Raw genomic sequence first — 25,370 nt, 5'->3', positions numbered from 1 at the left:
ATAAACCTCTGAGATCTCCAAGTGCCTTCAATTCTAGCCTCTTGCACATCCTCAGTTTTCAATCCTGTCACATTGGTAACCATGCCTTCAGCTGCTAAGGCCCTAACTCTGGAACTCCCTCAATGAACTTCTATGTCCCTCTCTCCTCCTCTAGCTTTTGGTCATGCACCTGTCTAATATCTCCTTCTATGGCAGATGTCAAATTTTGTTTGCCAACACTCCTATGAAGTATCTTGGGAGGTGTTGCTAGTTAAAGGAGTGATATAAATCTAAGTTGTTATTCTAGTTCTCAGTCACGTACAGAGCAAAGGTCAGGCACTTACCCACATGGCTGGCTGACCGGCAGCGACAAGAGGTTACAAAGCAATCTGCTGCCCTCTTACCTGCTCAGCTGAGGAACACTGCATGGTATTAATTTGAGAATTAAAGTTCAAAGTATCTACATATGATGTATTTTATTTTAAAAAATTAGTTGATGTATAGAGGGGGCTCCTCTGGGTCTCCGAGGACTAGAAGTTCTTTTGCACCCACAACAAAATACTGCGCTGAGCACCCAGAGAATACACACAGCTGCAGAAATGTTCCACAGTTCTGCAATGTTTTACTCTAAATTTACCTGATTAAAGATGACAGCTTCAGACTGGTGGCTTATTCATTTAACACAACAGATTTTTTGACCCCCTTCTTATCCACTTGAGCATATCATGCAAAACCACAGCAGGTGTGCTAATCCCCTGTCTGCCCCAGTACCTCAGGGACACAGACAAGACATAGTAATTTCTACCACAGTGCCTCCAGCCTACCAAGGCACTGTCTGCTGGCAAAGAGCAATATTTTCTTACAATTTTAAATAAAAAGGGAGACAAATGAACACAATCCAGGAAGAGATAAAAACAAAAAGCTAAAAGCTAAAAGAGTTTTGTTGGTAAGTTACTGGATAATAAATCAAAAGGCAGTTGACCTACTCTCATCCTTCACTCTCAGTAATGCACTTAATTACAACAACATAGCCTTTATATAGCACCTTCAATCTAACATTTAAAACAGATGGTCTGGTCCCGTATTTCTTTGTTATTGGACTTGGCTGCGCTCAAGTTGGCTTCAACATTTCCTGTATTTCGAAACAAGTGGTACGTTAGCCTTCATCACAAAGGGATTGGAGTATAAGAATGAAGCCTTACTAAATTAATACAGGGCCTTGGTGAGACCACTCCTACAGTATTGTGTACAGTTTTAGTCTCCATTGGCATGCAAAAAAAAGGTTCACTCAACTGATTCCTGGGATGAGGGGACTGTCCTATGAGGAAGGATTGAGTAGGCTGGGCGTGCGTTCCCTAGAACTCGGAAAAATGAGAGGTGATCTCATTGAAACATGTAACACTCTTAAGCGGCTTAATGCTGGGAAGATGTTCCCCCTGGCCGGAGAGTCTAGAACCAGGGTCGACAATCTCAGACTAAGGGGTCAGCCATTTATCACTGCCATGAGGAGAAATTTCAAAGGGTTATGAATCTTTGCATTCTCTACCCCAGTGGAGCTGTGGATGCTCAATGTATTCAAGACAGAGATCAATACAAAGAGAGCTAAGGGAAATAGGTATAGTGCAGGTAGGTGGAGTTGAAGCAGAGGATCAGCTATCTTATTGAATGGACGAACAGGGTCAAAGGGCCAAATGGCCTACTCCAGCTCCTATTTCTTAAGTTCTTATGACTACACTTCGATAAGTATTTCATTGCCTGTAACCTACTTTGGGACATCCTAAGATTGTGGAAGGCACTATGTAAATATCATTATTTCATTGCGTGAATCAGCGATTTCACATTACCCCTTACCCCTCTTGTAAAGGGGGGACCTCCATCCAATCTCAGTGTGTGTGAATGATGGGGTGCAAGCTCCCTCCTTCTGATGAGGTTGTGGCAGGTGGGGGATTGCATTGTTGGGGAGAACAGGATGAAATTTCTGGGTACACAGTGAGTTCAAATATCTTCCTTTCCTATAGGATGGAAGTGCAGTGTCCTAACTTGCCGCATTGATCATTTTCTAGTGCCTTTGAGTTTGCACTTGAGGGATCAAAAGCAGAAACTTTTTTGAATTAGAAGTTCTCCATCTGCTAAAGTATTCCCTGTTCATCCCACCCCCTCCCCCCACACCCCACAAGCAGAGTTAAACTAATGCGAGGGAAATCTCCCCAGCCATTAATTTAAAAGCCAAGTAATCACATTTCAATGCATTTTAGGCTCCGCCAGGGTTTATAAGGCCAGATTAAATTTTATTTAGGATATAAGTGGCGCTGGCCAGGGACTGAAAGATGTATGGGAGTACACGTAGATTGTTGAGCAGTTTATTTGATTTCTTTTCATAGCGGTGGTAAATCTGTTGTATGAAAATGATGAAAAGTATCTCTGAGATCCAAGTCTCCCAATTTTGTATAGGTGGATTGGGATGTTGTTTTCTGCTGCCTATATTTGTCCACTCCCCCAGTACCCAGCAATAGTACACATTGCCAAGCTGTCAGTCAAAAAGGCAGCCATTGCCACAACTACCACCAAACCCTTTACAAGTTATTACTCAAAAGCTTGTGTGGCGTAGCAGGCCATATTACTTTGCGGTCAGACGGAGGAAGTTGGGACATCATTGGCAGCAACCCAATGAAATGATGCAAACTTCAATACAAGCTAAAATCAGAGAAGATCAAACCAGAACCCCTCAAAAAGGCTACCTCATGATGGCTGCTAAGCCAGCTACAGTGTAAACTTTTGCCTGGAATCTAACATGGAGTCCCAGCAACAAAGTCCCCCAAATGGGATGTTATTGAAGCAGAGGAAATCCCAGAAGCATCCTTCCAAGGTGAGAGTGCCCCCAAAATGTTAACATTCACTTATTGCTTATGGGTTGCTTACTTAACCTATATTAAGCAAAGAAAAGCTGTTCCCATTAGTTGACAGTGCAAAGACCTATGGACACACATTTGAGGTTCTGGGCCAGAGATGCAGGAGCGATATGAGGAAGAGCTTTTTACGCAGCAAGTGGTAATGATTTGGAACTGATTGCCTACGAGGGCGGTAGAAGCGGCAGCATTGAATAATTTCAAAAGGAAATTGGGTGACATGGACGCAATGGGCCAAGTAGCCTGCTTCTTCACCATAATAACTCTATATCCTATGACATTTTTGTGTCTGTCCTGTCCTGAGTTGCACGGGTAATCTTTGTGACAGACTCAGCGCTTCTTGTGATTGCTGCCTGTGGTGTTATATCTGAATGGTTCAGTCATAAAAGCAACTATAGCAATCATTTTCTCCCAAACAAATTCTGTGCATGAACAATTGCCAGAAAACTTCCCACAGTAGGGGTTCCTGATATCGGCATTGAGTGAAAAGTTTCCCTATACATCGATGAATTGAACAAGAAAGAAAATATCAGCGGAGATGGCTGTCTCCAGCAACGCTCAGGCATTATGAATAATAGTGCTATCTGTAACACTCACGGGGCCAGGATACCTACCTGAGAGGGGCTGGTGACTGGTGTGAGGAGGCCAGAGGGCAGAATAAGTAAAAATAATAAACACTGTTTTTAAAAAAAAAAATCTGCAATATTGATACTCAAGCCTGTGCAGACCCAGACGTTTGCCTGTCCATAACCAAACTAAAGCATTAGGTTCACACAAAATCAACCTCAGCTCTTCAGAGCAGTTTATCTCTGTGCAGTAGGTTTCTTGTTTCAACGACGTGTCTGATATTCTCCTTTCATTCAAAAGCATAGTCATCCCTTTGTTGCTGTTGCAGTTTTATCACAAACAGTGTGAGTCTTCCGTTAATAAGGACAAGTTGTGTTACTTCAATTGCCGTCATCTCTCCCAGTAAACCAACATTTCCATATATATATATATAAGCACAAGCCCAAAGCATTCAATCATTTCAAGTTAGAAAGCCAGCATGGAATGTAGTTAATTATTCTTGCATAACCACACGAACTGGGACATCAAAACTGCTCCCAATTAAGGGATCACTTTCATCTATTTATTGGAAATGGGTTTATGATGTGCGTCAGGCAGGATGAAAGGTTGCCTGCATGGTTAACATGTGGCATCTGCAGGGACACAATTAGCATCAAGTGCGAGATGGACCAGGACTAAGTGACCTGGGAGTGATTGATGCAGGAGGGGGGAAAATGGAGCTTTTCCCTACAACTAACAAATGGTGTAAGTGGCCTGCAAGTGATTGATGGGAACAGAACAGGAGAACTTTAGCCTGCATATGACCTTGCTACAGCTGATCTGGGAGTCATTAATGGAATAGGGACACAGAGTTTTACTCTGCATCTAACTCGTGGGGAAAGTAATGTGCGACTGACTGATGAGCTACAATCTTAATTTATGAATGTTTAGGTGATTTGGTGCTGATTGGCATGGCTATATAAAATTCAGCAATCCTGCTTATCCCATCACTGGCATCCATATTGTCACTGTCAGGGCCCTACACTCTTGAATTCCCTCCCCAAACCTCTCTTCCTTTCTATCGCTCTCTCACCTGTTTTAAGACAATCCTTAAAGGCTACCTATACAAAAGCACTCATACAAGTTCTGTTGAAAGGTTACTGACCTGAAGCTTTAACTCTGCTTAACTCTCTCAGGAGGGTTGTGCAACTTTGGATCTCTCTGCCTCAGAAGGTGGTGGAGGCAGGGTCACTGAATATTTTTAAGGCAGGGGTAGATAGATTATTGTTAGGCAAGGGAATCAAAGGTTATCAGGGTTAAATGGGAATGTGGATATCAAAACACAAGATCAGCCATGATCTTACTGAATGGCAGAGTAGGCTTGAGGGGCCGAATGGTCTACTCCTGTTCCTATTTCTTATGTCCTTGTGTTCCCTCTCCATAGATGCTGCCAGATCTGCTGAGTATTTCCAGGATTTTCTGTATTTATTACTTAAAACTTACCTCTTTGACCAAGCTTTTAGTCATCTTTTGTAATATCTCCTTATGTGGTTCAGTGGCAAATACTGTTCAATAACACTCCTGTGAAGTGCTTTGAGGTGTCTTGCTATATTAAATGTGCTACAAAAATGCAAGTTGTTGTTACTGCTCCTCTCCTACGCCATAACTGGCTAAGGGTTTGGAGGAGCACCGTGGAGGGAGTTTTACCATCTGTTTAATCGATGGCATAAATGACTTGGGAGTGCACAATTAAGCGAGCGGTGTGCTGCTTCTAGCCAAACTGTACCGGACCTGGGAGTGATTAACACAGCACTGCAACAAGAGCTTAAAACCATCCAGCTGACCCTCACGTGTTGAAGAGGGAGAAAATGGTGCACTGTGCAGAAGGGAGTTTTATGTCCACATGCTTACCTTATTTTCATGAATAATTTTCATATTTCATGGATATAAAATTATATCGCTTCTAACTATTGGTATAGTTTCCCTTTGAATTCAACAGAATAGAAATATTCTGAACAAACATTTTAAAACTCACACCACACAATAGCCTAATTAGCACTCTCAATGACTCTTGCAGTACTCAAAAAATACCTCAAAGGAATACAGTGCACTATTATATCCATCTGATTAGTTTCTTTACCCAATTAATTTATCCAGATTTTTACTAAATTAATTTTAAAAAATGTAATGTATAAGCATAACACATTACATAATGGCAGGAGGGATATGATATATATCCCATTAGTGGCACTGACCATAACTCACAAGCAAGTTACCAGGTACCCCCTAACTACTCTGCATCTAAATCACGCTGTACCTGATCTGGGAGCTCTCAATCCTGACAAAAATAGGAAGCTGCTCCATTCCCAATTGAGGGATCGCTTTCATGTGTTTAATGGAAATAGGTTTACGATGTGCAGTGGGCAGGATGAAAGGTTGCTTGCACGTTTAACATGTGGTATCTGCAGGGACACAATTAGTATTAAGTGCGAGATTGAACAAGAAAGGGGGATTGAACATGGAAAACGCACAAAACCACTGCTTGGCTGAGAAACAAAGAGGCATTCTGAAAGGAATGTTACTTAAAATGGTTCAGCCTGTTAGGGTCAGTTTGTGACAATTCGTGTGAATGACTTTTTCTGTGGAAATCCAGGGAATAATAAATTCTGTCTGTCTGTAGGGGATTGGTAAAAATGTACACACGTACAAACGCTTTAGCCACTAGTGAGCCAATTGACAGTAAATTTGATAAAAGTAAAATACTGCGGAAGCTGGAAATCCGAAATAAAAACAGAAAATGCTGGAAAAACTCAGCAGGTTTGGCTGCATCTGTGGAGAGAGAAACAGAGTTAACATTTTGAGTCCGCATGACTCTTCTTCAGAGCTCTTAAAAGCAGACTGCTGCAATTTTTAACTGCAGCCCGCAGAATCAGAAATTTTGAGAAAGAAACATTTTTTTCTGTAAACCAGAAGCAGAGTGCTACCCTCCTTGCTCATCCTGAGGCAGCATTTTTAATATGTCTGGGACAAGGAAACTGTGTTGCTGTGCACTCCAGTTTACCAGTGCTGGAACCCATTGCCTGGCAGTGTGTGGTGAAGAGGCAGATGCAACAGGACTCCCTAAACCAGCCTATCTGTCACTCTGGCTGCCCTGAAAGATTGGAGCTCAGAGGGGGAAAAAGATCTTCACTGGAGGAAGGTTCGCTTGGCTCATCTCTTCAAACTGATTTTGGAAGGTTCAAATAGGTTTACGATGTGCAGTGGGCAGGATGAAAGGTTGCTTGCACGTTTAACATGTGGTATCTGCAGGGACCAATTAGTATTGTGTGTTTGTATGTGGTGGGTGAGTCCATGTTAATATCTACCAAGTGGGCTAAAAGTGAGGTGGGGTGGGTGGATTAGGGTTTGGGGGGGGTGGGTGGGGGGCAGTGGTGGGAGTGTGGGGAAGTGCCTCCTGAGCACTTAATATTCTTGCGTAAAGGTTCTGTATCAGCCCATTGGGTAGTTCTCATGTCCAAAGCCACTTCTTGCGCCAGACCTGGACTGTGGTCATGGTGTATGGTCCATGAGGTAAATGCCCATCTGTGACAAGAGATTGTTTGAATGAAAGAAGAATTGGCAGTGTAACATTTCCCACTGAGCAGATGAGGTCACTTCCATGCAAATGTCAGAATGGGAGAGAAAATTATGAATAAAATGTTTGCATTAATTATTATTAATGAATGGACCCATTTTCGAATTACTATCCCTTTTTCTCAGTCTCTGCCCCATCTCATCAATACTGCCATTGAGAATCAGCAGCTATCCAGGCAACTATTAGGCCTCCTGCCAACCTGAAACTCTCTCCTCCAAAAAGCTGTTGAGGGTTGGGGGATCAGTTGAAAATTTCAAAACTGACATTGATGAATTTTTATGTTGGGTAAGGGTTTTAAGAACCAAGGTGAGTAGACGGAGTTCAGATATAATTCAACCATGTTCTAAATGAATGGCTGGAGGGTCCGAAAGGTCATCCCCAGATACTACGTCAGTGTCTCCAGCTTCCAGGAAGTTTATGAGATTTCCTGAGATGGGGTGTGGCAATTTGAGCACAGCAATTTCAATGGTTTCTGGATTACACTGGGAATTTGCATTGCAGGAAAAATTCTAGGAATGATTTTGTGCCCTGCCACTCGGTGAAATGCAAGCAATTGCTCATTGGATAGCACTTTCATTTCAAGGGTCAGAAAGCTGCAGGTTCAAGTCCCACTCAAGGTACTAGAGCACAAAATGTAGCCTGACATCTCTGCACTGCTAGAGTGCTGCAGTGTTGGAGGTGCTATTTTTCCAATGAGATGCTAAAGCCCTGTCTTCCCTCTCAGGTGGATGGAAAAGACCCTACTGTTGCAAAGATGAGGAATTTTCCCTGTTGTTCTGGTCAATGCTTATCCCTCAACCAAACATCACAATACAGATCATCTAGTTTTTATTGTACAGCTGCTTGTGGGACCTTGCTGCACACAAATTGGCTGCTGCGTTTCCTACATTACAACAGTGACTACACTTCAAAAGTACTTCATTGTCTGTAAAGTTCTTTGGGACATCCTGTGGTTGTCTAAGGCACTATACAGCCTGCCATAATTGTAATTTGTATATATTTCAAGATTTCTTGTTGCCAATTTTGTGTCACCTCCACTTAAGAAGGAAAATGGTCTGCTGGCCTTTATTACAAGAGGATTTGAGTTTAGGAGTAAAGATGTCTTGCTACAATTATATAGAGCCTTGGTGAGACCGAGTGTGCAGTTTTGGTTTCCTTACCGAAGGAAGGATATACTTGCCATATAGTGAGTGCAAAAAAGGTTCACCAGACTGATTGCTGGGTCGTAGTCGTTGTCCTGTGAGGAAAGGTTAAATAAGCTGGGCCTTTATTCTCTGCAGTTTAGAAGAATGAGAGGTGATCTCATTCAAACATACAAAATTCTCACAGGGCTAGACTAGGTAGATGCAGGAAGGATATTCCCCTGGCTGGGGTTGGCCGGGGCGGGGGGGGGTGTCTAAAACCAGGGTACACGATCTCAGAATAAGGGGCAGGAAATTTAGACTGAGATGAGGAGAAATTTCTTCACTCAGAGGGTGGTGAGTCTTTGGAATTTTCTGCCCAGAGGGCTGTAGAGTCTCAGTCATTGGGTATGTTCAAGACTGAGATCGATAGGTTTCTACATATTAAGAGCATCAAGGGATATAGTGATAGTGCAGGAAAATGGCGTTGAAGTAAAAGATCAGCCATGATTTAATTGAATGGCGGAGCAGGCTTGAAAGGCTGAATAGCCTACTCCTGAGCCTATTTCTTATGTTCTCCTATTCCCTATTTCTATTTCTCCATTCACTCCCATGTCACAAATTCCAAGCGTCACTCTTGTGTTTTAAGAAAAGGGATTCTGTTTTACTGTAATTACTTAAAGAACAGGGTAAAAGCTATAAAAGTCATCACAAGACGACTGTAATTAGTATAACGACCAGCAGTTATTGCCTCGACCTGACACAACCATTTATTGGAGTGACCAAATAGATTGTGGCTTCATTAAGGTCGGCATGTACTGACTGTTAATGTGAGGAAAGGTTGGTCTCACAAACCCTGCTCTGAGTGAATTCCTTCTTTTCCCCTTTAAATTACCTAATTTGGGGGGGGAAATAATAAAAAGGGCAGATTTTCCTTAAGAAAAGAGTTTCAGCATCTTCTTACAATATCTGTGACAACCGTGGGTCTTCAGCATTTTAGTGCTGCTAGCATTTCTGGCAGCACTTCAGCTTCTGAGTCACGAGGTTGTGGATTTAAGTCCCACTCCAGAATTTAGAGTGACACTCCAATCAGTAAAGAAAGGCTTGTGTTTCTATTGTACTTGTCATGGCCTCAGGACACCCTGAAGCATTTTACACCCAGTGATGCACTTTCGAAGTGTAGTGTAGTGTAATGTCAGAAACATAGCAGCCATCAAGATCCCACAAACAGCAGTGAGTACGTGACCATATCATCTGTTTTTTGACATCGGTTGACGGATAAATATTGTCCAAGATGCTAGGGAGAAAGCTGCTGGTCCTCTTTGAAACAGTGTCATGCGATGTTTTACGTCCACCTTTGAGGCAGGGCCTCAGTTTAACTTCTTTGAAAGGCAGCACCTCTGACAGTGCAGCACTTCCTCGGCACAACACTGGGGTTAACATAAATTTTTTGTGCACTATTCAGAAGTATTTTTTTCAAAATGAATAAATAACTTTCCTGTAATGATGTTTCCTCAGACAAGTCTGTGCCATTGCAGAATTTGGTCGATTCTCAGGATACAGACAGCATGGGCGCTAGTAACTTACACTATTATTTCCAGCATTCTGAGATCTACGAAGCTTGGCTGTTGTTTTATAGAAAGTGCTCAAGACACTCGGATTTAACAGCGGCAGGTCCATAAAATGTAATTATAAGCTTTCTCTACTCAGTTTAACCAGTGAGTTGCAGAACTCAATGGGGAGAATTTTCTCCGCGTCGGGGGGGGGTGCTTGGACGGGAGCGGGCGCAGCTGGGGGTAGGCCTGCGATCGGCTGCGCGCCGCCATTTTACGTGGGTGGGCCAATTAAGGCCCGTCCAGCGTGAATGGCACCCGGAAACGCTGTGCGCTCCCTGTACGGGCGGGGGGGGGGGTGGTAGGCTGAGTCGGGGCCTGCGCTCTTTCGCGCATGCACGCAGAAGAGCGCAGAAATCTGCCTCAGGGAGGTTAGTTTGATTTTGGAAAATTTTAATAAAGAAAAAAAAAAAAAATTTTTAAGGCATGTCCCCTCATGTGACACTGTCACATGAGCTGGGACATGTCAATGAATTTCATTAAAAATTTTTATTAAACTTTAAAAACCTTCATGAAACCTCATCCCGCCCATGGGTGACGTTTGGTGAAAAATGCGAAGGCCGCCTGGATTCTTCGCCTGCCCGCCAACCTTAAGGTTGGACGGGCAGCTCAGCTCATTAGTTTAATTGGTGTTTAAATGGCCTTTATAGGCCTTTGACAGTTCGGCGGGCGCGCAGCTGACTCCGGTGCACGCCCGCCGAACTCAAGACCTGAATGACGCGCGGTGACATCGGGACGCACGCCCGACGCCACCGCGCGTCATTTTATGTGTCGGCGAGCTGGCCCCACCCCCACTCGCCGACCCAGAGATTCTGGCCAATATGTTTACATGCGAATAACCCATTCCTGTCTTTGAGACCATTTTAAAAAACAAATTAAAGAATATGAGGACTTTTGATAGAACAAATAGGGAGAAACTGTTTCTCCTGCTCGGAGGGTCAGCAACCCAAGGACACAAGTTTAAGATAACTGGCAAAAAAAGCCGGGGGAGACGAGGCAAAATTGTACAATCAGCGAGTTATGATGATCTGGAATGTGCTGCCTGAAAGCATGTTGGAAGCAGATTCAATAATAACTTTCAAAAGGGAATTAGATATACACTTAAAACATTTCTTCAAAAAATTACAGGGCTATGAGGCAAAGGGCAGCAGAATTAGACTAATTGGTAGCTCTACCAGAGAGCTAGTATAGGCAAGATGGGCCGAGAAATCTCCTGCTGTGCTGTTATGGGTCCTATAAATACCAAAATTAAACCCGCAAGGCAGCCAATATATGCTTCCTATTAAAATGAAAGTAGTGAGCCAAGCAGAGGAGATTTAGGAGGATGTTGCCAGGACTGAAAAATTTTAGCTATGAGCAAAGATTGGATAGGCTGGGTTTGATTTCCTCAGAACAGAGAAGGCTGAAGGGCGGCTTAATTGAGGTGTATAAAATCATGAGGGGGTTAGATAGAGTAAGTAAGGATTACCTATTTACCATTAGCAGAGGGGTCAAAAACCAGGGGGGGGGGGGCATAGATTTAAAATAATTATAGAAGGATTAGAGGGGAGGTGAGGGAACAGTTTTTCACCCGGAGGGTGGTAGTTGATCCTGAACTCACTGCCTGGAAGGCTGATGGAGGTAGAAACTCTGATCACATTTGGATAGCTTGAAGAGCTGAGACCTGCAGGGCTATGGACCCAGTGCAGAAAAGTCTGATTAGGCTGGGGCACACTTCGGCGACCAGCACAAACAAGATGGGCCAAATGGCCTCCTTCTGTGTCATAGATTTTGTAATATTCTATGATTCAATTTGAAAGTTGGAAATTTAAGAGTATTGGAAACATTTTGCCAGATACACCAAAAGACAAGTAGAAAAATGCCATCATAGCATTGTTAGCTGTCCAAGAGTCCTCCCTCATCCATTCATTGGCTGGATGCCACGGGAAAGTGCTTATAAAGGTGAGTACTGTAGATAAGGATAAGCTTTTGGAAAGCATTGGATGATCTCTGTTCCTGGATTTTCAATGAAGAACATGCTTGAACAGAACCATTGGCATAACTCTCCCTGTCTCTCCCACTCCTCTTGCAGTGTAATTGTTTTGACATTTCAAACAGGCCGGCATATTCCACACAATGGTACAGCCAGCAGAATTTGGATGAACTTTAGAGAGATAGTAATTCCTGAAAAATGTTGGTGTATTTTGTTTTTGGGGGGGGGTATGTTGGAGGGGAAGTTAGTAAGTCGCTGAACAGAACAGCAAAGGAACCATTTATGGAAATCACAGGCTGAAGTTCAAAACCATTTCAGTCTAAGAAAGCCTTTACCTAACGGCTGAACTATTTAGAGAACTTAATTCACAAAATAGACAAAACCGCAGGTAGTGCCATGAGAAAATTGTTCCTCAGGCAGTGGATTCCAAGTTATTATAACTTCAGTGTGCTGCCTTACTCAAACAGCTCATTTGAAATGAAACGGGTGAGAGTCATTTTAGTTGATTTTAATAAGAAATAATTTTGACAATTTTCTTGTGCTCATCAAATATAGCAACCTTAATGTCAGTGAAATGTCCAAAGGTACTTTATGGAAAGCAATCAGACAAAAATTTGACGCCAAGCCAGGTAAGGAGCTATCAGAATAAGTTAACAAAAGCTAGGTTTTAAGGAGTGTCTTAAAAGAGGAGAGAGAGGTAGAAAGGCAGAGAGGTTTAGGGAGGAATTCCAGAGCTTGGTGCCCAGTCTGCTGAAGGCATGGCCACCAATGGCGAAGCAAAGGAAATCGGGTATGTTACAGGCCAGAACTGGAGGAGTGCAGAGATCTTGGAGGGTTGTAGGGGTGGAGGAGGTAACAGAGATAGGAAAGAGCGAGTAAGTGAAACAGAGAAATTTCCATTTGAGGCATAGAAGCCTCAACTTTAATGTAACTGGCCGAGAAGGAAGGGCCAGACGTCCATTTTGAACCCTTCTGATGATTCAAAATGGAGAGTGAAATTGGCTGGACGTAAAACAGGCACTTGACCTGAAAACCTGTGCCATTCCCACTGGGCAAGATCGTTTATAATTGGGGCTATCACATCATTCTCATTAAAAAAAAAGATAAACCTGTATTAATTACAATCTTCATGGTGGCCTAGATTTTATCTCAGGTGAAATCGCAAGTAGAAGTAGGAAGGAGTGCAATTTGCACCTACCTGATGTGAAGTGAGATGATCCTGCCAACAGTTTCAGGAGTCAAATTAATGAAGCTATTTTGGGCATGTTCCAAGTGGTGGATGAGAGTGAAAGTCTATTGGAGGGAGAGAGAGAGAGGGGCGAGATGGCCAGGAGGAGGAGGAGGAGGAGGAGGGGGAGAGGGAGGGGAGAGGGGAGGGGGAGCAGAGAGAGAGGGAGAGGGAGAGAGAAAGAGGGAGAAATGGAGAGAGGGAGAGAGGGGGGAGACAGGGAGAGAGGGGGAGGCAGGGAGAAAGGTGGTGGGGGGGAGAAAGAGAGAGAGAAAAAAGGGATAAAAGCAAAAAATTGCGGATGCTGGAAATCCGAAACAAGAACAAAAATACCTGGAAAAACTCAGCAGGTCTGACAGCATCTGCAGAGAGGAATACAGTTAACGTTTCGAGTCCATGTGACTCGTATGGACTCGAAACGTTAACTGTATTCCTCTCTGCAGATGCTGAGACCTGCTGAGTTTTTCCAGGTATTTTTGTTTTTGTTAGAGAGAAAAGGGAGGTTGCTAGAGAGAATATGAATGAAGAGAGAAAAAGATCTAGAGAGAAAGTGCACAAGATAATGCACATATTAGAGAGAGAGCTATAGCAAGTGCACAAACTAGAGAGTGTGAGCACAACAGAAAGACAGTACACTAGAAAGAGAGTGTGCAAACATGCTGACGGGTGTCACTCTTTACAAGGCGGAAGATGATCAAACCCTGGGGAGGAAGGTCATACAGGGAGGTTGCTGCCGATGAAGCTGGAGGATAGATGCTGCCTGCAGATTTGTCAGGAAACTCTGCTTCTCCTCATTCCTATTCCTCTATACTCCACTATGCCAAAAACTAGTGTTATTTCTTTTGTCTTACTTATAAGAACTGTCTCTTTTAAACTCCTTCCACAGTGGCTGAGTTTAACAGCTCGTTAGACTCAACCATATACACCAAGTCTATCCCAATTACTAGGCAGGGTTGGTTGTTCGTTTACTCAGTTATGTAACTGACAGCGCATCTGGGTATTAAGACAAGGATGTGCACTCTTGAACGTTTGGGGAGTTGGAACTCAAACATGAGAGTAACCTAAAATTCAATATCGGAAGAAAATCTAGGGTATGAAGGTTAAAAAAGATCTAAAAAGCATATGACACCCACATTAGCCATCCCGAAACCCTTATGTAACAATTCCTTTCACAGCAAGTGAAATCTGAACTCTGGTCCTCAGCAACCCATTACTTTGCCTCCCGCAGATGTGCCTAAGGAATCTGAACCAAGCACCGGTGCATCTGGCCATGCCACTTCAGAACATGTGCCATCCTCCCATGGGAGGCAGAAGGCAAAAATAAATGAAGATTTGCATTTATATAGCACCTTTCACAACCTCAGGATATTCAAAATGCTTTACAGCTGTAGTGATTGTAGGTATAACCTTTCCTACTGCTTTTAGGGGTCACGTGATTATACTGACAAATCAGCCCTAAGCGTGGGTAGTCTTAGGGACGGAGCTTTCTAGTTGTGGACCTGGTTCAAGCATGTAGCTTTGACAAGAGCTCTGTAAATAAAGTTATCTGTTTCAAGTAAGAAACCCATCCGGTACATCAAGTTTATTACAACAACCAATGTAGGGTATCCAGGCTGACATTCAGACTGCAGTACTGAGAGAGTGCTGCTTTTCAGATGAAACGTTAAAGGGGAGGCCCTGTCTGCTCTCTTGGGTGGACGTAAAATATTCCATGGCATAATTTCAAATAAGAGCCGAGATCTCCACGGTGTCCTGGCCAATATTTATCTATCAGCCATTCTCAATAAAAAACAGATCATCGGGTCATTATTACACTGTGCACAAATTGGTTGCCACGTTTTCTACATTACCACAGTGACAGTACTTCAAAAATATTTCATCGGCAATAAGGAACTTTGGAACATCCTGTGATGACGAAAGCCACCATACAAATGCAAGTTATTTCTTGCAGAATTGAAGCTGGTCTATATGCAGCATGTGTCATAACCTTTGATGACTTCCTTGGAAAAGCAAAGCTCTTAGTGGCACAGTTACATAGTGAAGTGGAGGAAGGAATGCTTTTAATTTCATACTCTGGTGTTGTATTCTTTAGTTACTTGATCACTTCCTCCTCCTCCTCTAAGCAATAAGGAGAGCGCGGAATTCCTAGGGAATTGCCAGTTGAAAAAACAATGTGCACCACCTAAACGGGGTGGGTTAAACTATCAGTGCCTCAGCGTATACGTGGTAAGAAACTGGCAACAGCAAAAAAAAACATAAACAGAAGGATGAATGGACTTTAACTGCACCTGCTAAAATGAAATTCTGGCCATTAAAAATTGGAACTGGTCCTAAGTGGGCGGAGTTCCTTTTTAATGGATATTGTTCTCATTTCCCATTGCCTGATTGACCAATGCATGATTTTGTAGCACCACTGGAAAATCAAGGCTTTTGAGGACTGAAAAGAAGGGAATATGACCAATAAGCCACCGTATAAAATTTGATCTGTCTAAGGAGGCTTTGAAGACTTCTCAATCTACACATTACCTCCCTCCCCCTTCACTTGCTCCCCTTCTTTCCTGAAGGTGATGACACAAATATCTAGTTCATGGTGCATGTTAATATTTTGGAGGTAATGTTTAGTTCAGGGAAGATTGTTGTTGTGAAGGTAAGATAACTAAAATGATGGGCTTTAGAGATTGCCAAAACACCTGAAAGAAAATGGCAGTTCAGAAGGTTACCTATGTTTGTTTAATAGAGTCAGAATAGAAGAGGCGGGGCCATAAAAGAGCAGGTGGGCTTACTTAACTGGAGATGGGGAAGTGCAGTCCAGAGAGATGCTTTGTTTTGGGAGTAAGAGCTAAATTAGTTTAAAAGCATTCAGTGAATCCTGAAAGTCTACATTGTTATGGATATGAGTGGACCTTAAGAAGGTTCTCTGGTTTCAGTTTATCTGTGTGCTTGCTGGGAGAAGGGTTTGGTTGCAATTTGGACCTTGTGGGGTTTGCAGCTCACAGAGAAGCGCTGGGAACTGTTAGCAGGCTCCAGGCAGTTAGGGCTTAGAGAAGCCTTGGGGAGCTCAGAAGATGGCGGAAGCTCGCTGATTCTATGCCAGGCAATTAGGACTCAGCGAAGCCCTGGGAGCGATTCATAGCTCAATGCAGCAGGGAGACTGGAGTTCAGAGAACCGCAGAGCCAGTGCCAGCTTAGTGAAGCTAGTGGTCTGTGAAAGAGTTGGAAGTGTGCCAGTAATTAGAGGCAGGAGTGCAGTTTTGTGATTCCCATGGAACACAGTCTCAGGAGAAGAGATTGAGCCATCAGGGAGTGACCTGTCATTAAGGCAGTGTGAGTCAGAGCAGCTTATGAGAGAATTCAGAGGCTATATCTTCAAAAGTGAAGAGTTTAAATCCCGTGTGAGGGAGATAGTGTTTTAGCAAAATTGTGTGGCTCACAGTGGTCACTGATTTTGGGGTGGGCTGCTGAGGAATCTATGGGATCTGTCTCGGTTGCATCTGCCATGCAGTGTGGTGTATTCAACCAGTTTGCCTGTTAATTCACATGTACCTTATGTGAATTCTGAATGTTAGAGTATGAGATAAATATTGTATACTGTTTCACTTTTCTGACCTTGTACTTTAAAGTTTATTTTGTTTGTTTAAAACCGTGAAGTCTTGTGGCCTTTACTCCTGGTGGGTAATTGGGATTTCAAACTTTGTCTACTTTAAACAAAAAGCTAATCTCCTAGGCTGTGATTTTCCGACCCTGCCGTGGTGGGACCCGCCATAGGAGATGCAGAAGTCCAGCCAAAAGCCTATTGGCTTTTGGCGGGATCGGAAAATCCCGATGGCGGGCTAGAAAATCCCAGCCATAGTGTCTCATTCAAGTAGCAGGCTTCATGGATGTTCATAAAAAGGAGATATCACAGGCAAGCTCAACCTTGCTCTTATCCTACTTCCACACACATTTCCAACAATGGCCATTGGATAATAAATCAGGAAGATTCAGCTCATCCAAAATTCTGCTGACCATATTCTGAGCCCAACACCTCTGTGCTCACTGACTGTTATTTCTTCTCAGTCCTAAATGCCTTAATGGAATTTAAAGTTCTCATCTTCGTTATCAAATCCTTCCGTAGTCTTGTTCCATCTCTGTAACGTCCTCCAGCCCCACAACCCTATGAGGTCTCTGCATTGTTATAGGCCTGGCTTCCCCTTCACCCTTGATTTCTGTTACATTTCTGTGAAGTGTTTTGTGACATTTTGCTATATTAAAGGTGCTACAAATTGCAAGTTATTCTTAAATTGAAACGCAATTTCTCCCTTCCTAGCTGTAACTTCCAAGGCAAAATGTAGCATATTCACTAGAGGCAGGTTGAGATTAGCATAGCACAGGGTAAGGATCGAACCTTGGGCCTCCAACATCCAAGATCTAATAAAAACACAAAAGGGTGGTCTCACCGCCAGTTAAACTGACAGAGAATCTGGGTGAGCTTGTGAAAGATTCTTAACAGCCTGTCTGGAGAAACTTGTACAAAGTTCTAAGTTACCAGAATCAATCAGTTTCCTGGACACTCAAATACAAAGGCCGCTGAGCCCAAATTCCAAATGTAGGGTGATAATTGTCCATGAACGCCTGAATGCCTGTAGAACGTTTTTATGACGAACAGATAAATGCTGATATCATTATCAAACCCATATCAATTCTAACCTTATATCAGAATCATACAGAAAAGCTCTGTCTAATCCCATAGGGCGAACTGGAAATTAGAATTTATGGAACATAGGAACAGGAATAGGCCATTCAGCCCCTCAAGCCTATTCCCCTATTCAATTAGATCATGGTTCCTAGATCTTAATTCCATGTACATTGCCTTGACTCCATATCCCTTAATACCCTTGTCTAACAAAATTCTATACATCTGAGTTTTTAAATTCTCAATTGACTGCCAGTCTCAAAAACTTTTTGGAGGGGAGAGTTCCAGATTTGCACTACTTTTTGTGTGAAGGAGTCACCCCTGAACAGAATAAAACCCATCAAATACCTAAGCATTGCTCCGAATCCTTTCTTCTTAGCTTTCTTTTCTTGGCTTTCGTTTTCCTTCTTCTTCTCTTTGTCTTTGTCCTTTCCTTTTATTTTCACCTTCTCTTTCTTCTCTTTCTTCTTTTTCTCTTTCTTTGCCTTGCTTTCTGAGTTCTCCACGTCCTCAAGCTCTGCAGTCCCTTGCAATGTGGATTCACTGCCTGGGGTCTCATGGCCTGACTGGGAGCTCTCTTCAGAATCTGTGCCATACATCAAAAAAAGTGGATGTGTAAAAAATAATTCATAAGTGCATAGCCATTTTAAAAAGTACATTTTCTACTGTTTCCTGGTTTTCCCATCATTTACATCATTCTCTGTGCATAAATATGTACTAAGGTGCAACCTCCACACAATATTCTTCCATCTGAATCCAATTACTTGGAGGGTAATTAATTGCCTTCCAATTACCCTATTTATGAGCCAAAGGGTCTAGGTAGAAGGCCTACTATAGAGATTGAGTGCAAGATATATGCTGACACTCAATGCAGTATTGAGGAAAAGCTGCACTGTTGGAAGTAACATCTTTCCTTTGAGGCATTAAACCGAGGCCCCCAACTTCCCTCTCAAGTGCTTGTGAAGTTAGTGATTACTGACACTTTTTTTTTATCACATTACAATAGTGATTACACTGTGGGTCTTCACGGGACTTTGCTTTAGATCAGGGAGGGTGGAGAACAAATATCCAGGTTTTACTTCCCAGTGACTTCTGATCGTTTGATCAAGGAGCTGAAGTCATTCACATGAGGCAGTACAATCCAAATGGTGCAAATTTGGACCTGGGGAGAGGTGTGGCAGGAATATTGAATTTCACACCAGAGCCCTCCAATTACCCTATTTATGAGCCAAAGGGTCTGAGTAGAAGGCCTATTATAGAGATTGAGTGCAAGATATATGCTGACACTCAATGCAGTATTGAGGAAAAGCTGCACTGTTGGAAGTAACATCTTTCTTATGAGGCATTAAACTGAGGCCCCCAACTTCCCTCTCAAGTGCAAAAGATCTCATGTTATCAACTGAAAAAAAAACAAGGGAGTTCTCCTAGTTTTTTAAAATTTATTCTTTCATGGGATATGGGTGTCATTGCCTAGGCCAGCGTTTACTGCCTGTCCCTAATTGCCCTCGAGAAGCTGGTGGTGAGCCGCCTTCTTGAACCGCTGTAGTCCATGTGGTGTAGGTATGCTCACGGTGCGGTTAGGAAGGGAATTCCAGGATTTTAACCCAGCAACAGTGAAGGAACTGAAATACAGTTCCAAGTCAGATGATGTGTGGCTTGGAGGGAAACTTGTAAGTGATGGTGTTCCCATGCATCTGCTGCCCTTGTCCTTCTAGGTGGTAGAGTTCATGAGCTCGGGAGATGCTGTGGAAGGAGCCTTGGTAAGTTGCTGCAGTGCATCTTTTACATGGTACACACTGCTGCCACTGCATGATGGTGGTGGAGGGAGTGAATGTTTAAGGGGTGGATGGGGTGCCAAACAAGCTGGCTGCTTTGTCCTGGATGTTGTCAAGCCTGAGTGTTATTGCAGCTACACTCATCCAGGTAAGTGGAGACTCTTCCATCACGCTCCTGACTTGTGCCTTGTAGTTAGTGGACAGGCATTGGGAAGACAGGAGATGAGTTACTCACTGCAGAATTCCTAACCTCTGACCTGCTCTTATAGCCAGAGTATTTATATGGCTGGTCCAGTTCAGCTTCTGATCAATCGTAACCCACCTGGAAATTGATAGTGGGAGATGCCATTGAATGTCAAGGGGAGATGGTTAGATTCTCTGTTGGTGGAGTTGGTTGATGCCTGACACTTGCGTGGCGCGAATGTTACTAGCCACTTAACAGCTCAAGCCTGAATGTTGGCCTGAATGTCCCAGCCAATATTTATCCCTTAACCAACATCGCTAAAATATAGACTGCCTGGTTATTATCATATTGCTATTTATGCAAGCTTGCTGTGCACAAATTGGCTGCTGCATTTCCCATGTTACAATAGTGACTACAATTCGAAAAGTTCTTGGTTCACTGTAAAGCATTTTGGGACGCCCTGACATTGTGAAAGGTGTTACTAGAAATGGAAGGTCTTTTTTCCTCATTGATATGCCATTTGTATATGTCTAAATGGTTTTTTAAAAATACTTTGGTGCTTCCTGAAGTCATAACAGGCTCTATAGAAAGATAAATCTTTCCTTTTGGCTGAGATGCAATACCTGGCCTACATTTTAAGCCTCCCAACAACAGTAGAGATCAGGAACCTAATGGAGTGAAGGAGAAGGAGGTGAAATAATGGAATCATAGGGCTGAATTTTAGGACCGAGGCTGAAGTCCTGCCCCAGGTCTGAAAGCAAGAGACTTTGGCACATGGCGCGGCCTAGCCGGCATATTCCTAGCATTGGCCAATTAAGTGGACGCTGCAGGGGCTGCTGACCCGATTAAGAATGATGGACCATCCTCCAGACTGAGGGCCCAATCAGAGGGCCGGCAGCTCAGCAGTGCCGCTGCTTGCAGAGGCCATTGCGGAGACCGCACCTGCAAGACAAAGACACATCGACGGCTGGCTGCCCTGGCAGGCAGGGACGCAGAGGCCAGTGATGCGGAAGGGGCTCAGGTCACTGAGGACCGAGGGTGCCATTGCTGAAGGGGCACGCATTGCCACTCGGGGGCTCCTCTGCCGGCTATGGAGTGCTCGATCTGGAGGGCCTGTTGCCCGTTGCCCAAGAGCCCGTTGGGAGGCTGCCAGATCTCACGGGTCAGTCTCCCCATGCAGCAGCAACCCACCCTGCCAGCACACCCCACTCCCCGCCCCACCACTGGCAAAATGCCAGTGGGAGTGAGAAGAGGAGCTTAACTGGCCACTCAAGTGGCTCGATAAGACTCCAAGCAGGTGGCTCATCTGCCATCTCCCCTGCCATTGGCAAAATTGCATGGCAGCCGCGAGACATGGGGCACACCTCCTGACACCTTCCTGTGCCATTTTGCCATCCTTCTCGTCTCCCGCCCCATCGTCAAGGGGCTGGTAAAATTTAGCCCTTTGATTCTATCATTTTTCAAAACTCTAAAATGCTCCCGACTCCCATTTTGTCCTTGTAAAAAAAAAATGACCAAAGTGTTACGAATAATTCAACGTTGTTTTGCTTTGTTTCTCATGCCTTTAACATTTTTTGATTCAGTTCAGATATTTATTTATGAAGTTAGAGTTCTTTAAACTTTGCTATGAGAGCCAATGTCTCCGACAAAATTCCTTGGCAGTACGAGTAGGAATGTTGAAGCTCATAATGCTCAAAATAAACTCAAAGAAATCACACAAACATCTCAAAAGATATGCACTCAGAACTCAGTGCCTAACCTGGAAGGCAGGGTTCAATGGAAAATAAAAACTCCAACTGGGTGCAATTTGCCTCACCGGGGTTTAGAGTAATTAAACAAAAAAAGCTGAACGGCCTGAATTTTACCCTAGGTTGCCGCCCGTCATCGGCCCCCGACTGCGATTTCACTCTCACTGGCCAATTAACGACCAGCCGGTGTGAAACACATGCTGAAATGCTCACTGCTGCCAGAATGGGGACGGGAAGAGGGCAGGCGATGATGTTTCCGCGGGTGCGGGTGAGCGCTGCCTCAGGGAGCTGAAGGCCTGAAAATACTAAAATAAACTTTTAAAAGCTGAAAAAAAGTGTCCATGCATCATAATCAATCAATCAGTCATTCATGTGTTAGGCTCTTGAGGGAGAGATTGGAACACCATGCCCAGGAGCAACATACCTTCTTGTAACCTGTACAGATGTAGTACTCATAAGCAAGTCTTAAGTAAGTGTTAAGTATGACTTACAGTCTGTCTAGTAATCAAGTACCATCCCTAGAGTCCACAGTTAAGATAAAATCAGATGGGCAAAGGTAGGGTAGATGAGGAGTTCATAGAATGTTTTCAGGATAGTTTCTTAGAACAGCAAGTTCTGGAGCCAACTAGGGAGCAGGCTATACTAGCAACGTTGAGCAACGAGGTAGGATTAATTGATAACCTCACAGCGAAGGCACCCCTAAGTGGCAGTGATCATAATATGATTGAATTTTACAGTCATTTTGAGGGAGAAACGAGTGCATCCAAACTAGTATTTTAAACTTAAATAAGGGCAATTGTGAGGGCATGAAAACGGAGCTAGCTAATGTGAACTGGCAAATGAGGTTAAGGGACAGGTCAATAGAGGTTCAGTGGCAAACATTTAAGAGGATATTTCAGAATACACAGAATAGATACATTCCAATGAGAAATAAAAATTCCAAGGGGAGGACCCACCATCCATGGTTAACTAAAAAAGTTAAAGACAGTATCAAACTTAGAAAAAGCATATAATTACGCAAAGACGGGTGGCAGGCCAGAAGATTGGAAAGAATATAAAGAATGGGAAAGAATGACAAAAATATTAATAAGGAAGGAAAAATTAGAGTATGAGAGAAAGTTAGCTAGTAATATAAAGATGGGTAATAAGAGTTTCTTTAGATATTTAAATAAGTGAAGAGTTAACAAAGTGAGCGTTGGTCCTACAGAAAGTGCGTCTGGGGAATTGATAATGGAAAGTAGGGAGATGGCGGATGAATTAAACAGGTCTTCTGCTTCAGTCTTCACTATGAAGGACACAAGTAACATCCTGGAAATAGAAGGAAGGGGGAACTCGGGAAAATTACAATCACCAAGGAAGTGGTATTGAGCAAATCGTTGGGGCTGCGGACTGACAAATCCCCAGGTCTGGATGGGCTTCACCCTAAGTCTTGAAAGAAGTGGCTAATGTAACAGTTGATGCATTGGTTTTAATTTTCCAAAATTCTCTAGATTTGGGGAAAGGTCCATTAGATTGGAAAATAGCAAACGTAACTCTTTTGTTCAAAAAGGGAAGAAGATAGAAAATGGGAAACTACAGGCCAGTTAGCTTAACATCTGTCAAAGGGAAAATGTTAGAAGCTATTATTAAAGAAGTTATAGCAGGACACTTAAGTAAATTCAAGGCAATCAGGCAGAGTCACCATGACTTTGTAAAAGGGAAATCATGTTTAACCAATTTATTGGAATTCTTTGAAGGAGTCACATGGCTGTGGATAAAGGAGAATCAGTGAATGTACTGCACTTAGATTTCCAGAAGGCATTTGATAAAGTGCCACCTCAAAGGTTATTGCAGAAAATAAAAGCTCTTGGTGTAGGGGGTAACATATTGGCATGGATAGAAGATTGGTTAGCTAACAGGAAGCAGAGAGTTAGCATAAATGGGTCTTTTTCTGGTTGGCAGGATGTGACAAGTGGTGTGCCACAGGGATCAGTGCTGGGGCCTCAACTTTCTACAGTTTATATAAACGACTTGGATGAAGGGACAGATGGTACGGTTGCTAAATTTGCTGACAACACAAAGATAGGTAGGAAAGTAAAATATGAAGAGGATGTAAGGAGGTTACAAAGTGACATTGATAGGCTAAATGAGTGGGAAAAGATCTGGCAGATGGAGTACAATGTGGGCAAATGTGAAATCATTCATTTTGGCCGGAAGAATAAAAAAGAAGCTTATTATCTAAATGGTGAAAGATTGCAGAGCTCTGCGATTCAGAGGGATCTGGGTGTCCTAGTGCAAAAATTACACAAGATTAGTGTGCAGATACAGCAAGTAATTAGAAAAGCTAATAGCATGTTATCAGTTATTGTGAGGGGCATTGATTACTAAAGTAGTGAGGTTATCCTTCAGTTGCACAGGGCATTGGTGAGACCACATCTGGAGTATTGTGTACAGTACTGGTCTCCTTATTTAAAGGCAGATGTAAATGTGTTAGAAGCAGTTCAGAAAAGGTTTACTAGACTGATTCCAGAAATGGGCGGGTTGTTTTATGAGGAAAGGTTGGACAGATTAGGCTTGTATCCACTGGAATTTTGAAGACTAAGAGAAGACTTAATTGAAACCTTTAAGATCCTGAGCAGTCTTGAAAAGGTGGATGTTGAGAGGGTGTTTCCTCTTGTAGGAGAATCTAGAACTAGAGGTCACGGTTTAAAAATAAGAGGTCGCTCATTTAAGACTGACATGAGGAGAATTTTTTTTTTTTTCCAGAGAGTTGTTAATCTTTGGAACTCTCCTCCTCAAAAGGTGGTGGAAGCAGGGTCTTTGAATATTTTTAAAGCAGAGTTAGATAGGTTCTTGATTAACAAGGGGGTGACAGGTTATCAGGGGTAGGCAGGAATGTGAGCTTTTGGTTACATTCAGATCAGCGATGATCTTACTGAATGGCGGAGCAGGCTCGAGGGACCTACTCCTGCTCCTAATTCGTATGTTCGTATAAGGGGGACCACCCCAGAACAGGTACAGATCATCAATGATTAAACTGAATGGATGAAATGCTGGGTCTGAATGGCTAACTCCTGTTTCTATATGTTTTAATTTGCAGAGCTAAGGGCAAAGAGCAGAGAGTGAGACTAAACAGATAGATTTTTCAAAGAGCTGGCACAGCCACAATGGACTGAATGGCTCCTTTGTGTTCAGTACCATTCTAAGATTCTATAACAGTAATGGAACGGCACGTCTACCCAGCTGGCTAGCTTTTAGCCCCATCTTATTTATTATGCAACTGCAGTACATATAACTGATGTGTTTTGGTAGCTGTTAGAATTTTAATTTGTACTCTTTGAAAGTGATATGTTCCAAGTGAATGTGTGCATGATAGCTTCATAATCAAATGTGGTTTTGAAAAATGTCCTCATCTAATATTCAGATGGGAGTTCGGCATGTAATGAATTACAGGGTTGCTAAGTTTTTAAAATCATTTCTGGAGCGTGTGCATCGCTGACTATGCTGGAATTTATTGCCTATTCCTCGTTGCCCCTAAACAGGATGGTGGTGGGCGTTCTTTTTGAGCTGTTGCAGGCCATGTGGTGAAGGTGGCCCCACCATATTGTTGGGTAGGGGTGGTTCCAGGGTTTTGACCCAATGATGATGGAAGAATGATGATACATGCCCAAGTCAGGATGGTGTGCAACTTGGTGGAGAACTTTGAGGTGACGATGTCTCAATGCACCTGCTGCCCTTGCCCTTCTAGGTGGTGGAGCTTGTGGATTTGGAAGGTGCTGTTGAAGGATGGTCAGGCGGGGAAAGTGTACTCCTAACTCCCCAATTCACGCTGTTGGAACTGGTCTTGGAGGCGGGATGAAAGGAAGAAGGAATCCAAGTGTGTATTAAGGATTGCAGCAGCTCAGTAACTATTTAAACAATCGGATGATGGATAAACTAAGATAGGCTGTACAGCCTTCCTTGTCCTTTTCTTTTAATCTCGCAATCATCTGACAGAATTGGGCTTGGCCAGG

The 25,370-nt window shown here is 43.1% G+C and overlaps 1 protein-coding gene across 1 annotated transcript in view; it reads right to left on the bottom strand.

Annotated features, from left to right (window-relative positions):
* Positions 1-25,370, bottom strand: part of LOC144686400 (partitioning defective 3 homolog B-like) — an 877,073-nt gene that overhangs the window by 289,858 nt on the left and 561,845 nt on the right. The window contains exon 18 of the mRNA XM_078551550.1: positions 18,020-18,257. Coding sequence (XP_078407676.1) covers positions 18,020-18,257 — 238 coding nt within the window. The remainder of the gene's footprint in view (positions 1-18,019; positions 18,258-25,370) is intronic.

This window comes from Cetorhinus maximus, chromosome 11 (genome assembly GCF_964194155.1).
Source record: "Cetorhinus maximus chromosome 11, sCetMax3.hap1.1, whole genome shotgun sequence".
Classification (NCBI taxonomy): domain Eukaryota; kingdom Metazoa; phylum Chordata; class Chondrichthyes; order Lamniformes; family Cetorhinidae; genus Cetorhinus; species Cetorhinus maximus.
Note: the sequence above shows the minus strand (reverse complement) of the source record. Positions and strands in the feature narration are given on the sequence as shown.